The sequence below is a fragment of the Thalassophryne amazonica genome, chromosome 4 (assembly GCF_902500255.1).
Source record: "Thalassophryne amazonica chromosome 4, fThaAma1.1, whole genome shotgun sequence".
Lineage (NCBI taxonomy): Eukaryota > Metazoa > Chordata > Actinopteri > Batrachoidiformes > Batrachoididae > Thalassophryne > Thalassophryne amazonica.
In genome coordinates, this window is record NC_047106.1 from 60,232,217 (window position 1) to 60,247,845 (window position 15,629).

At 39.1% G+C, this 15,629-nt stretch overlaps 1 protein-coding gene across 1 annotated transcript in view; it reads right to left on the reverse strand.

Moving 5' to 3' along the window:
* akt2 (v-akt murine thymoma viral oncogene homolog 2) overlaps positions 1-9,635 on the reverse strand; it is a 47,964-nt gene extending 38,329 nt beyond the window's left edge. Inside the window, exons 1-2 of the mRNA XM_034167959.1 lie at positions 9,348-9,635; positions 3,364-3,526 (exon numbers count right to left, since the gene is read on the reverse strand). Of these exons, the coding sequence (XP_034023850.1) occupies positions 3,364-3,409 (46 nt within the window). The 5' untranslated portion in view covers positions 3,410-3,526; positions 9,348-9,635. The remainder of the gene's footprint in view (positions 1-3,363; positions 3,527-9,347) is intronic.
* Between the last annotated feature and the right edge of the window lie 5,994 nt (positions 9,636-15,629).

Below are 15,629 nucleotides of genomic sequence, written 5' to 3' on the forward strand. Positions count from 1 at the left end.
AATGGTTTTCTGAAGTGTTCCTGAGCCCACACGGTAAGATCCTTTACACAATGATGTTGGCTTTTAATGCAGTGCCGCCTGAGGGATCGAAGGTCACGGGCATTCAATGTTGGTTTTCGGCTTTGACGCTTACGTGTAGAAAGTTCTCCAGACTCTGAATTTTCTGATTATATTATGGACTGTAGATGATGGAATCCCTAAATTCCTTGCAACTGAACGTTAAGAAACATTGTTCTTAAACTGTTGGACTATTTTTTTCACGGAGTTGTTCACAAAGTGGTGATCCTTGCCCCAGCTTTGCTTGTGAACAGCTGAGCCTTTTGGGGATGCTCCTTTTATACCCAATAATGACACTCACCTGTTTCCAATGAACCTGCTCACCCGTGGAATGTTCCAAACAAGTGTTCTTTGAGCATTCATCAACTTTCCCAGTCTTTTGTTGCCCCTGTCCATGCTTTTTTGAAATGTGTTACAGGCATCCATTTCAAAATGAGCAGAAAACAAAAAAGGCTATCAGTTTGAACATTAAATATCTTGTCTTTGTGATGTATTCAACTGAATATAAGTTGAAGAGGATTTGCAAATCATTGTATTCTGTTTTTATTTACATTTCACACAATGTCCCAACTTCATTGGAATTGGGGTAGTACTAATGAGACAAATTTAACTGAATAGAAAGTTATCTTTAAGTTAAAAGAAGTTAGCGCCCACACTAACATCTGCAAAATGTCTTGTAAATGACTCTTTCTCTCCGATTGTTCTGTCTGAGTTATTTTCATTAGTTACTTCCTCCAAACCATCAACCTGTCTATTAGACCCCATTCCTACCAGGCTGCTCAAGGAAGCCCTACCATTAGTTAATGTTTTGATCTTAAATATGATCAATCTATCTTTATTAGTTGGCTATGTACCACAGGCTTTTAAGGTGGCAGTAATTAAACCATTACTTAAAAAGCCATCACTTGACCCAGCTATCTTAGCTAATTATAGGCCAATCTCCAACCTTCCTTTTCTCTCAAAAATTCTTGAGAGGGTAGTTGTAAAACAGCTAACTGATCATCTGCAGAGGAATGGTCTATTTGAAGAGTTTCAGTCAGGTTTCAGAATTCATCATAGTACAGAAACAGCATTAGTGAAGGTTACAAATGATCTTCTTATGGCCTCAGACAGTGGACTCATCTCTGTGCTTGTCCTGTTAGACCTCAGTGCAGCTTTTGATACTGCTGACCATAAAATTTTATTACAGAGATTAGAGCATGCCATAGGTATTAAAGGCACTGCGCTGCGGTGGTTTGAATCATATTTATCTAATATATTACAATTTGTTCATGTAAATGGGGAGTCTTCTTCACAGACTAAGGTTAATTATGGAGTTCCACAAGGTTCTGTGCTAAGACCAATTTTATTCACTTTATACATGCTTCCCTTAGGCAGTGTTAGACAGCATTGTTTAAATTTTCATTGTTACGCAGATGATACCCAGCTTTATCTATCCATGAAGCCAGAGGACACACACCAATTAGTTAAACTGCAGGAATGTCTTTCAGACATAAATACATGGATGACCTCTAATTTCCTGCTTTTAAATTCAGATAAAACTGAAGTTATTGTAATTGGCCCCACAAATCTTAGAAACATGGTGTCTAACCAGATCCTTACTCTAGATGGCATTACCCTGACCTCCAGTAATACTGTGAGAAATCTTGGAGTCATTTTTGATCAGGATATGTCCTTCAATGCGCATATTAAGCAAATATGTAGGACTGCTTTTTTGCATTTGCGCAATATCTCTAAAATTAGAAAGATCTTGTCTCAGAGTGATGCTGAAAAGCTAATTCATGCATTTATTTCTTCTAGGCTGGACTACTGTAATTCATTATTATCAGGTTGTCCTAAAAGTTCCCTGAAAAGCCTTCAGTTAATTCAAAATGCTGCAGCTAGAGTACTGACAGGGACTAGAAGGAGAGAGCATATCTCACCCATATTGGCTTCTCTTCATTGGCTCCCTGTTAATTCTAGAATAGAATTTAAAATTCTTCTTCTTACTTATAAGGTTTTGAATAATCAGGTCCCATCTTATCTTAGGGACCTCTTAGTACCATATCACCCCAATAGAGCGCTTTGCTCTCAGACTGCAGGCTTACTTGTAGTTCCTAGGGTTTGTAAGAGAAGAATGGAAGGCAGAGCCTTCAGCTTTCAGGCTCCTCTCCTGTGGAACCAGCTCCCAATTCGGATTAGGGAGACAGACACCCTCTCTAATTTTAAGATTAAGCTTAAAACTTTCCTTTTTGAAAAAGCTTATAGTTAGGGCTGGATCAGGTGACCCTGAACCATCCCTTAGTTATTTACTGTAAATTCATCAACGGGTGCCAATAACTGTGTTGCTATAACGGCTGAGTAGATCCTTGTCATTTGATTGGTGCTTTGTATGTCACATGACATGGATTATTCATCCTATTTGTGTTGCATTGCATTTAGAGTGGAGTTTCATTCCATTTAGAGTACAAATTTGGTTCCACACGTACATACGCGCACACACACACACGCGCACACACACACACGCACACACACACACGCACACACACAAAAATCCACTGTGCTGTCTGGAGGCTGTTAGCAGGAAGTTAGAATGAAAAGCTGGAGTAATTTCTGCCGTGATTTTTTTTTCGCTGCACTGAGGATGTACGCATGCTTTTTTTTGGTAGTACACACACCCACCCCATTGTGTGTATGTGTGCGCGTACAAGGGGACAACAACTCTACCGAGACGGCGATCTGATTGAGCTAACTGATGTTGCTAATTCTTCTAACACACACACACACACACACACACACACACACACACACACACACACACACACACACACACACACACACACACACTCCGCTGTAAGCCGTCTGGATGCATGAAGAACTGTTCAGATGAAAAGCTGACAAGATTTTTGGCTGGACTGAGAATCTACACAAATTTTTTTGTTTTTTTTAATGGCAGTCCAAAGTCAGTGCACAGCATCACTGGACTACACGTCACATCTATTTTAGCTGTTATATAAAACACATAATGAATGTTTTTACATTCTTTCAATGGAACAAATATTTAATTTGGTGAAAGCTGGAACATACCATTCAATGAGGTGAAGCCTTGTTTCACTTTATGAAAACATTTTATTTTGCTCTTGTTTTTTTAAAATATTTTGATGAAACAAAATTACTTTGTTTGGATTGATTTATCACCACATATTAAAATGTGTATAGAAAATATAGGGGTACCAAAAATTCTGTCTACGTGTAAAAATCCAGAACCCAAAAGCATCTAAATTACTGCCAATACAAATTATGGATGCACAGGTTAAGTGGCCTCACCTCGCTTTTGTAGCCATCCCTCTCTCACAACACTGACTTCATTCATGCTGGGGCAGAATACCGTTTGGGTTGGAAGGAGCTGTAGACAGGCTGGTGGAAATTGTGCTTTTCTGGTCAAATGTCCAACAAGGGGCTCAGATCAAGTACTTACATAATATAGTATCTATTAGAAAAATAAACACATGCACAAAGACAAGTTAGTTCAAGACGTAATGGATCTCAGATTTGCATAAATCACAAAAACAATGGTCACAATGGCTGATAGTTACAAGATGTCAGTGAATCACATATAGACCTTGAGACCAGTTTGCGCTGAGGTTCATCCCGGGTTCTGTAGCATGAAGCAGGTTAGAAATTCCCCTGAATGACCAACGTCGGTACCCATTTACAGCTGGATGGACTGGAACAATACAGATAAAGTGTCTTATCTCAAGACACAAACAGATAATGAGACTGGAATACATAATGGTAGCCAACTACTTATTCCACTGATCTACCTGCTCCGTAAGTTGTGATTATCTAAAATAAACAAATAGAATCAAAGAAGTCATTTGTTAATTTCAAAAAGTCAACAAAGCACCCATGTAATTAAAAAAAAGAAAGTTCTTTCAACTTCTCCCTTTTTCCTTAGTCATCACAGTGGATCAGATACAGAATTCCCTGTTGATTTGGCAAAACTTTTATGCTGGATACCATTCCTGAGGCAATGCTGCATTCCATGGAGTATGGGCACTGGTGGTCTTAAACTGGGAACCTTTTTTTTTTTAAAAGCAAGTGCACTGAGTACTTAACCACCATGCTGCCCACCCATGTTCCTTAAAAAAAAAAAACACGCACAATTGAGCCTTATTAAAATGTGTAAAACATATCACGTCAATACAAGGGATGTACTTGTACTAAGAAAGAAAGAAAAACAACAGTGAGCAAAACAGACATGATTTCAAAACATATCAGTCCCCCATTCAGTGATTCAAGACACCAATAACCAAACAACCATGGACCATTATTCATCAAGCCTGCAACTAATGATATGCATGGTGGATTAGTGTTTAACACTGTTGCCTCATAGCAAGAAAGTCATGAGATTGATTCCCACCTGTGGCCTTTCTATGTGGAATTTGCAAGTTCTCCCCTGTGGGTTCCCTCCAGGTGCTCCAGCTTCCTCCCACAACAAAAGACATGCAATTTAGTTGAATTGGAAACTTTATAACTGTCCAGCTCTCCCTTCTAAAAGAGATCTCGATCTCAATGGAACTAACCTGTTAAACAAAGGTTAAATTAAAATTTGAATAATTGAATCAATCGGTCCACACAATGTCAGAAAATGTTTTCCAGTGCAGAAAATGTCTTCAAATGTCTTGTTTAGTCCACAACCCAGAGATATTCAGTTTAGTGCCAGACAAGAGGAAATAAACTACTAAAATGAATCAAAAATTTTATGAAGCTGAAATCAGATCATTTAAATTTTTTAATTACTCAAAATGATTAATTATCAAAGTAGCTGTAAATTAATTTATCAGTTCACTGTCTGTGCAGCCTGTCAAACCAACGATGACTGTTTCATGTAGTCTCTAGGGTCGTATCATACTCCTCCATTTCAGTTTGTCCTTTGCATATTTTTGCCATTTATTCCAGGCTACAACCCCTGGCAAAAATTATGGAATCACCGGCCTCGGAGGATGTTCATTCAGTTGTTTAATTTTGTAGAAAAAAAGCAGATCACAGACATGACACAAAACTAAAGTCATTTCAAATGGCAACTTTCTGGCTTTAAGAAACACTATAACAAATCAAGAAAAAAAGATTGTGGCAGTCAGTAACGGTTACTTTTTTAGACCAAGCAGAGGAAAAAAATATGGAATCACTCAATTCTGAGGAAAAAATTATGGAATCACCCTGTAAATTTTCATCCCCAAAACTAACACCTGCATCATATCAGATCTGCTCATTAGTCTGCATCTAAAAAGGAGTGAACACACCTTGGAGAGCTGTTGCACCAAGTGGACTGACATGAATCATGGCTCCAACACGAGAGATGTCAATTGAAACAAAGGAGAGGATTATCAAACTCTTAAAAGAGTAAATCACGCAATGTTGCAAAAGATGTTGGTTGTTCACAGTCAGCTGTGTCTAAACTCTTGTCCAAATACAAACAACATGGGAAGGTTGTTAAAGGCAAACATACTGGTAGACCAAGGAAGACATCAAAGCGTCAAGACAGAAAACTTAAAGCAATATGTCTCAAAAATCGAAAAATGTACAACAAAACAAATGAGGAACGAATGGGAGGAAACTGGAGTCAACGTCTGTGATCGAACTGTAAGAAACCGCCTAAAGGAAACGGGATTTACATACAGAAAAGCTAAAAGAAAGGCATCATTAACACCTAAACAGAAAAAAACAAGGTTACAATGGGCTAAGGAAAAGCAATTGTGGACTGTGGATGACTGGATGAAAGTCATATTCAGTGATGACTCTCGAATCTGCATTGGGCAAGGTGATGATGCTGGAACTTTTGTTTGGTGCCTTTCCAATGAGATTTATAAAGATGACTGCCTGAAGAGAACATGTAAATTTCCACAGTCATTGATGATATGGGGCTGCATGTCAGGTAAAGGCACTGGGGAGATGGCTGTCATTACATCATCAATAAATGCACAAGTTTACGTTGATATTTTGGACAATTGAAAGGATGTTTGGGGATGATGAAATCATTTTTCAAGATGATAATGCATCTTGCCATAGAGCAAAAACTGCACAAACATTCCTTGCAAAAAGACACATAAGGTCAATGTCATGGCATAGGGTCAATGTCAATGAGCAGATCTGATTTGATGCAGGTGTTAATTTGGGGGATGAAAATTTACAGGGTGATTCCATAATTTTTTCCTCAGAATTGAGTGATTCCATATTTTTTTCCTGCTTGGTCTAAAAAAGTAACCGTTACTGACTGCCACAATCTTTTTTTCTTGATTTCTTATAGTGTTTCTTAAAGCCAGAAAGTTGCCATTTGAAATGACTTTAGTTTTGTGTCATGTCTATGATCTGCTTTTTTTCTACAAAATTAAACAATTGAATGAACATCCTCTGAGGCCGGTGATTCCATAATTTTTGCCAGGGGTTGTATATCCTTCCATTTCATGTTTCTTTTGGCTGAATCCTTGAATTTGAGGCTTTCCCTGGTTTCTCTTCCCTTCGCAGAGCTGTGAATAGCTGCCAAGAAAGACATTCATATCCCAATCTTAGATTCATCTAAGTAAATCTGCCATAGATGGCAGACCAGACCAATCCAGAATTTCTTAGTTATCCTGTCTTTCCATGATATATTCATAATTTGCCCGAGGTATCTCATCATATAAGCATGAAGTTTCTTGACTTGCACTTTATAGATGGTCCATGTTTCTGCACCATATAGTAACATAGAAAACTACAGCTCTGTAAACTTTTCGCTCTGACTGTAACTTGTCAGTTTTTCCACAGTCTATCGTGGAGCTTACCAAAGGCTGCACTGGCTCTTCCCATTTTGAGTACAATTTTGTCATCCACCTTCATATTCTCAGAAATAGTGCTGACTAGGTGTTTGAAGCTCTTGCATTTGTGGACCGGTTCATCCAAAGTCAGAGATTTTGGAGGTTGGTAGTGGGACGAAACTTCGGCAAAAGTAGGCAAGTCGAGTACTTTGGCAACCCCTGGTTCCCAGCTCCATCAAGACCCCAATGTTTTTCAGTTTTATTTGATAGAGTAGGGCCTATATTTTTTGATAACATTGAAATCTGGTTGGGGTCTTGATGGTGCCGAGGGTTATGGACCTTTAAATACAGCCAATTTTGCAAAATGACCAGACTTTAAGCACCCCCTATATTCAGCGCCATCGGTCCCCCAACCTAATATGTATGCAAGATGAAAGAGTTTGCCTCCATAAGTCATTTGATAGTTAAACTGGCTTGGGGACTTGATGGCGCTGAATGCTACACCACTTGAAAGATGGGAATTTAATGAAATATCAGTTTTTGTGTATTTTTGCCTTGAACTTTGATGACCCCTGGCAAGGTTACCGTTTGGTTTTCTGTCAAAAAACTTTGGGGAAGTTAATTTCTTGGTAGGTTCCATCTCTGAGCCATGTTTCATTGAAATCCTTGCCTTGAATCACAGCCCACCTGATCCTTAAAAAAAAACTGGCTCTTAAAGTGAAAAAGTGAAATTGGTTTGCAATCAATAAGGGGCAGCATGGTGACTTAGTGGGTAGCACTGTTGCATCCTAGTGAGAAGATCACAGGTTCCCATCCAACCTGGTCCTGTCTGTAGTGTCTGTATGTTCTCCCCATGTGTATGTGGGTTCACTCCTGGTGTTTAGCCTTCCCTACACTTCCAAAGACATGCAGACTAGGTAAACTGGAAAGTTTAAATCAGTGGTGTCCAAAGTATTCCAGAAAGGGCCAAGGGGGTGCAGGTTTTCTTTGCAGCCACTGACTCCACTGTGTGATTTCACTGATTAACATCACTTTGAGCAGATGGGATAAACTCATCAGTGAATTTACCTGGTGGAATCAGTGGCTGCAAAGAAAACCTGCCACCCTCTTAGCCCTTTCTGGAACACTTTGGACACCACAGGTTTAAACTGACCATGAGTGATAGTGTGAATGTGTCTATGAGTATGTAGCCCTATGACAGAGTGGTGGCCTGTCAAGGGTCTGACTACACTCTCATCCAGTGACCACTGGGATAGGCTCCAAGCCCCTTGTGACCCTTAACCGAAATAAACCCATATCAAAAATGAATGAATGAATGGGCAGGATGAGAATGTGGTGACAGTGACTTAGTAACATTGTGATTACGTAATTTAGTCTGCAAAAATAACACAAATACTATCCAATCGACCTGACAAGATCCTCATCAAAATATACCATATTTTAAGCACCATAAGTTCCACCAGAGTATGACTGATTTCTTTTTTAATCATGTATTTCATAAGAATTCAAGAAAACATTTTGTAACAATCTGGAAAGAATACTCAGTCACACACGAGCCCAAAGATCATCAGCTAAATACCTGAAAATGCACCAGATAGCTATTTGTGCATGTGGACTTATTTTTTGGCATATAAATTGCAGGATTTTTAAAAGGAAATATCTTTAAAAGAAACAACAACAGTAAACAATGTCTTTCTCCACCAGTTAAAATGTTAATAACTGCAGTTAATAACTAAAGCAATTATTAGTTTCAGTCCCGCCCAAATCAAAAGGTTACACTGGATAAACTGAACAGGAAGTTCGAAGTTTGTCAGTAAACACAATGTTTTAATAATTAGATACAGTCATAAATACCCAAAGGGCATTTGAAGTGTCTGGTTTACAAGATAAAAACAGATAAGGCTACTATCGACTTCAGACTTTTTGTGACCATCAAAGAAGCTTCCAGTTACACACTTTAATCTACACAGTAATAAGATTGATTATATCTCTTTAAAAAACATAACAGGTACAACAACAGCTAACCAGTGTCATAAGACGAAGCTCTCTACATAAGATGACAGAAAAAAAAAGAAAAAGAAAACTAGCTGCCCACGTACGTTATTTTAAAACGGCAAATAGCATTTAGAACTAGAACAGCTTCTCTTCCTTTCAGTTTAGTAACTAATCTACTGCTCAGCTACAATCATCAAACATTATTTCCCAAACACACATTTTTGTATTGCAACATAACTGAAAATAAACTACTGCACTAGCCAGTGAACAGTTCGGTCAGGACCACAATGTAAACAAGTCGTTTGACTCTTGTCTTGTCCTCAGCATTTTATCTCATGTGCCAGTATTTTATTGTTTTTTTTTTTAATAAATGATAACATATGATTATGTTTTAAATGCCAAATCAATCACTAAAAAAAGGTTATAAAAACACAAGACCGCATTACGAGCACAGCTAGCCAACACAAGCTAAAGTCGCCTGTTAGCATTTTTAGTTAGCCGCTTGGTGCTAGTTCTCACCTGGTCTTCAGTGACCTTTCCAGTTGTGTATTGCTGAGGTGGATCAGGAATAATGAGCACACAGTGTTGGCTGTTTGGCGTTTGAAGCTGGTGCGTATTGAACTCTGTCAATGATCACACCGCTGATTAGCTGCTCGGTTTAGTCTGGCAGCGGCGGCGCGTGCGGCTGCCTGTTGTTGTTGCAGCTGCTGCAGTTTTGGAACTGAAGCTCAGAATAAAGTCCTGTTCAGACAGTTTTGTCCTAAGAGACTAAAAATACTTCAAGGTTTTTGAATAAGATATGTATCAGTGTTTTTCCTAGTTGAATTTGATTAACCAACGCATAGCGCACAGACAACCCAGCAGCCCGTCAGACGCAGACGCGCGCGCGCGCACACACAGGATATGACGTCCAGGTGTTGTGCCAAAGTACTTAATCCGTCAGAATTTGTAACCCCTGGTGCGGAAGCGCGCATTCACTCAGCGCAGCGCTTCCAGACGTTCTGCAGCTCTTTAAACTATCTCCCGCTGCTCCCAGACAAAAATAACAGCATGTTGGTTGTTCAATACATGACATTAAAAAATAAGTTTCATAATCTTTTGACGACGTTTAATGCATGCGTGTCTTCACGTCGATTACACGCACAGACACAGGAACGGTGTCCAACATAAAAAAAACCCGCTGAAGACGTTTATTAAAAAAGAAAACACTGTAAGACGTTTAAATATGTAAAAAAAAAAAAAAAAAAAAAAAAAAAAAAAAAAAAAAAAAAAAACACGCTGTAAGACGTTTATAATCGCAACACCCTCAAGATAATCCAATGATTTTCACTCTTCAGTTTGTTCATTCGAAATTAAAATATGAACAGTTATAAACTGTATACTCTTGTACTTGTCTGTGACTTTTTCTATTTTAAATAAGATAAGCAGACAAACGTGATATGGGTATAATGGGGATGTTTTGGTTTACAAGAAATAAAATTCAGCTTTTACACTGTAAAAAAAATTCAGTTGTTTTTACAGAAAAATTCTGTCAGCTGTGGTTGCTGCAGGGGAATTCTGTCAAAATTACAATGAATATGTAAATGGTTTGCACATACATATTTATGTAAATTTTACAGTTTAAACCTGTAAATAAAAAATATTAATCTGTAATTTTGACGGTCTTTTTCATGTTGAATTGGCATGGCCATGCTGATATTACACCTTTTTTTGTAAAATTTACAAATATATTACGTCCCTTTGGCTGCTCCCATGAATTCACTCAGGGTCACCACAGCAGATGCAAGGAGAGTCTGCATGTTGATTTGGCACAAGCTGTACACCAGATGCCCTTCCTGCTGCAACGTCATACTGCAGTGAAATGTGGCAGGCGTGGGGTTCTAACCAGGAACCTTTGTTACTGAAACCAAGTGCACTAAACACTTGGCCACCACCCTTGATATCTGTCTGTATCTTATAGATTAATAAGCACAGTAGCTTTGTGGTTAGCGCATGTTGCCTCAGAGCAAGAAGGTCATTGCTTCGATTCCCACCTGTGGCCTTTCTGTGTGGAGTTTGCATGTTCTCCCCATGTTTGTGTGGGTTTCCTCCGAGTGCTCCGATTTCCTCCCACATTTAAAGACGTGCAAGTTTGGTGAATTGGAAACTTTATACATGTTCAAGTCTCCCTTTCAAAAGAGATCTTGATCTCAATGGGACTAACCTGGTTAAATAAAGGTTAAATTAAAATTACACCCTACCATCAGATATTTCAACTTCATACACGTATACCTTAGCTCATCCACAATTACTACAGTAAATTTGAGGAAGTTTTGTCTTTATTTAGTAGAGTTGCATAGGGGATACATTTTCTGGCAGCCACCATCTGTCGGCCTGCCAGAATTTGTATCCCCTATCTTTATAGCTGGAATTGCACACCACCATCAGGTGTTTTGTCATTTATACTTTAGCTCATACCGAATTCATACAGTAAATTTGAGCAAGTTTTGTCTTTATTTAATAGAGTTGCATAGGGGATACATTTTCTGGCAGCCACCATCTGTCGGCCTGCCAGAATTTGCATCCCCTATCTTTAGCGCTGATATTGCACCCTACCGTCAGGTGTTTCATAGTGAGATATATACTTAAGCTCATCCACAATTACTACAGTAAATTTGAGCAAGTTTTGTCTTCATTTAGAAGAGTTGCATAGGGGATACATTTTCTGGCAGCCACCATCTGTTGGCCTGCCAGAATTTGTATCCCCTATCTTTATAGCTGGTATTGCACCCTGCCATCAGGAGTTTTATCTTCATTTATACTTTAGTTCATATCCAATTCCGACAATAAATTTGAGGAAGTTTTGTCTTTATTTAGTAGAGTTTCATAGGGGATACATTTTCTGGCAGCCACGTACAGCCTGCCAGAATTTGTATCCCCTATCTTTATAGCTGGTATTGCACCCTACAATCAGGTGTTTTATCTAAATTAATACTTTAGCTCATACCCAATTACTACAGTAAATTTGAGGAAGTTTTGTCTTTATTTATTAGAGTTGCATAGGGGATGTATTTTCTGGCAGCCACCATCTGTCGGCCTGCCAGAATTTGTATCCCCTATCTTTATGGCTGGAATTCCACCAACATAACATATTGCTTTAAGACAGGATGCCATTCTTATTGACAAAAACACAGAGCATAAAAGTATTTTCAGAGTAAAGGATAGGATGGAGGTGGGCAATGTGAGCCCCTCCCTTAACTTTATCACTCAGTCTCATGCCAGGTTGTGTTGACATTATGAAAAGTACAGTAATCTATGGGTTCATGACAGTAGCACGAACACAGGCTGTTTTTTACGAAGGAATAAACTAATGAGCATTTACTGGAATATCTAATGCCAGCTATAACGATAGGGGGTATAAATTCTGGCAGGCCGACAGATGGTGGCTGCCGGAAAATGTATCCCCTATGCAACTCTACTAAATAAAGACAAAACGTCCTCAAAATTACTGTAGTAATTGTGGATGAGCTAAAGTATGTATCACTATGTATGTATCACCATGTAAAGTATGTATCACCTGATGGTAGGGTGCAATACCAGCTACAATGATCCGGGATACAAATTCTGGCAGACGGAGATGGTGGCTGCCAGAAAATGTATCCCCTATGCAACTCTTCTAAATAAAGACAAAACTTGCTCAAATTTACTGTAGGAATTGGGTATGAGCTAAAGTAAAAATGAAGAAAAAACACCTGATGTTAGGGTACAATACCAGCTATAAAGATAGGGGATACAAATGCTAGCAGGCTGACAGATGGTGGCTGCCAGAAAATGTATCCCCTATGCAACTCCACTAAATAAAGACAAAACGTCCTGAAATTTACTGTAGTTATTGTGGATGAGCTAAAGTATAAATGAAGATAAAGCTGAATTTTATTTCTTGTAAACCAAAACAACCCATTACCCACATGCTCTGCTTATCTTTTATTTAAAACAGAAAAAGTCACAGACAAGTACAAGAGTGTACAGTTTATAACTGTTCATATTTTAATCTCGAATGAACAAACTGATGAGTGAAAATCATTGGATTATCTTGACGGTGTTGCGATCATAAACGTCTTACAGAGTATGTTTGTTTGTTTTTACATATATAAACGGGTTACAGTGTTTTCTTTTTTAAATGTCTTACGTTTTTTTTTTTTTAATAAACATCTTAGTGTTTTATTTTGGACACCCTTCCTGTGTCTGTGCGTGTAATCGACGTGAAGACATGCATGTATTAAACGTCGTCAAAAGATTATGAAACTTATTTTTTAATGTCATGTATTGAACAACCAACATGCTGTTATTTTTGTGTGGGAGCAGGAGGAGATCGTTTAAAGAGCTGCAGAACATCTGTAAGCGCTGCACTGAGTGAATGTGCGCTCCCGCACCAGGGGATACAGATTATGACAGGGATAAGTACTTTGGCATGACACCAGCCACGAGCCACTGCACCGAAATCTGTTAAAGGGGACAAAGGAAGCTACAACTTTATTTGGAAGAATAAAACCCTTTATATAAAAGTCTGTATTAATGGATAATTACAATAATGGTGTATTCACTATTACTGGAATTATGAGAGGAAGGAAACAGTCACCCTGCTCACCGTGCCGCTCTCGTTGGAGCGACAACACACAAAATGTGTCTCTTCCCAGATAGATCTCTTTCAGTGCAGCTTCTTGTTCTGACTTTAACACAAAGTTAACGCCCACGTCTTTCATCGCCAACTGTAAATGGTAATCAAAACATTCCAATTATATCTTTCTGAACTCTTCTGCACGTCGGCCTCGGGTGCGTACTAACACAGAATGCCCAGAAACTAGAGGTGGGTGATACCGAGAATTTTGGTATTGATCCGATACCAAGTAAATACAGGCCCAGTATTGCCGATATTGATACCGATACTTTTTCATATTTAAGCTTCATAGATCCAAAGGATCCAAAAGACCTAGGATAGAATTTCGCCAAACACTGTATGTGACAACAAAATACTTTATCACAATCCACATTTTTGTTTAAAAAAAATATCACCCAACACAACTTAAAACAAAATCTCCTGAGGTAGAGGGCTGACTCGAGGAGAGCTCTGAGTGGGCGGGCCAGGCTGAGCCTACCTGCAAAGCTGGGGGGGGGGTGCGCTGCTCGTTGTGTCACACAGCACAGCTCTTACAGACAGAGAGTAGAGTTTGATGAATCTGCGTGTGCAGCAGTCAGTGCGTGCGGGAGAGAAAAAAGCTTGAGTATCGATCTTTTTACACAAGGATTGTTTAATATCAATACCAGTGTTGGTATCGATATTAGGATCGATCCGCCCACCTCTATCAGAAACTGGACAGTTGTTCGACCAAAACCAGAGCGTCCACTTTTAGCTTGCCATAAGCTAAGCTAGTGGCACTCGTGAGTGTGGGAAACAGTGTTGGCATAAATGGGAACACGTCATCATCACTGAGGGTAACAAGTGGGATCCCTCATGGATCAATCCTAGGGCCTGTTTTGTTCCTAGTCTTTGTTAATGACTTGTCAGGTATCCCCAACCAAACAATATGCTGTGGTTTTCGATGTGGTCCCATCTGGGGTAATCATGCTTTATATGCAAATTGCAACACCACCTTTACTCAATCCTATCAAGGCATCTATGTGGAAACTATGTTTTCTCCCAACTTCCTGGAAAAACACACACCATTCCTGACTGACTGTGCATCTGGCTTTGGCATAATAACTGAAATAGCCTTGCTTAAGATTTATGTGGGGGGGTAGCATGAGGAGTCGAAAAAAAAATCAGTCACGTGACTCATGGTGCCATCTTGGGTTCAAAGTAGCATTCGCTGTTAATGTGTCTGCATGTAAATCCAGCTATTTTTTTTTTTAATTCGCTGAAAATGATGGGTTGCTGTGCATTTGGATGGACAAATAGACAGCAAGGGCTTCAAGATGTACAGATTCCCTTCAGATCTGAACAGAAGTAAAATTTAGGAAAATAAAGTCAGCTGTGTGGGATGGAAGCCAACATTGTCAAAGCTTTGTGAGGTAAATTTATTTTTCAGTCCCATGTACAGTAAAACTCACCTAAACCGTCATCGTACAAACCAGATATTTGCAGTCACTGGACGAAAAAGTCCCAAAGTTTTAGTATTGTTTTCCAGATTTTGTACAGTGGATTTTTCGCTCACATCAGATAAAATGTCCCGTCTCATCGCAATGTAAGTAAGTCCCTGCTGCTGCTCCGTTGTTTGCACTCGGGGTCGCCACAGCAATTCCAAGGTGGATCTACATGTTGAATTGGCACAAGTTTTACGCCGGATGCCCTTCCTGACGTATTACCATTAAAACCCCTCGCATGTGGGACTGGAGTTTTTTTCCGATGATTTAAAGCCTGACCGCTTATTTTTTTCACACTGTGCTCAGACTTAGAGCCGCAGCCTGATGTGCACCTGTTAAATCAGACACCAAAGGCTGTGATTTGACACTTTTCTGCTATTAATCCTTCGTCTCTCATCATATCTTAATAGTTTTACAGTGCACATGCAAATTACATTTTGATAATGGATCAAATACATTTGGCAGGAAAAATTTTTAGAGGAAATTTTGACACAGTCATTAAATGAGGCTCAGGTCCCGATTCAGGATTCCCGTAGATGTTTGGCACCTCCTGACTGTAACTAATCCATTACATACATATGGCTCACATCGGATAAATGTCCCGTCCGATCACAATGTATTACCATTAAAAACCCTGAGCAGTCTGGACGTGCAGAGGTACAAATTAAAGTTCAGCGCTGA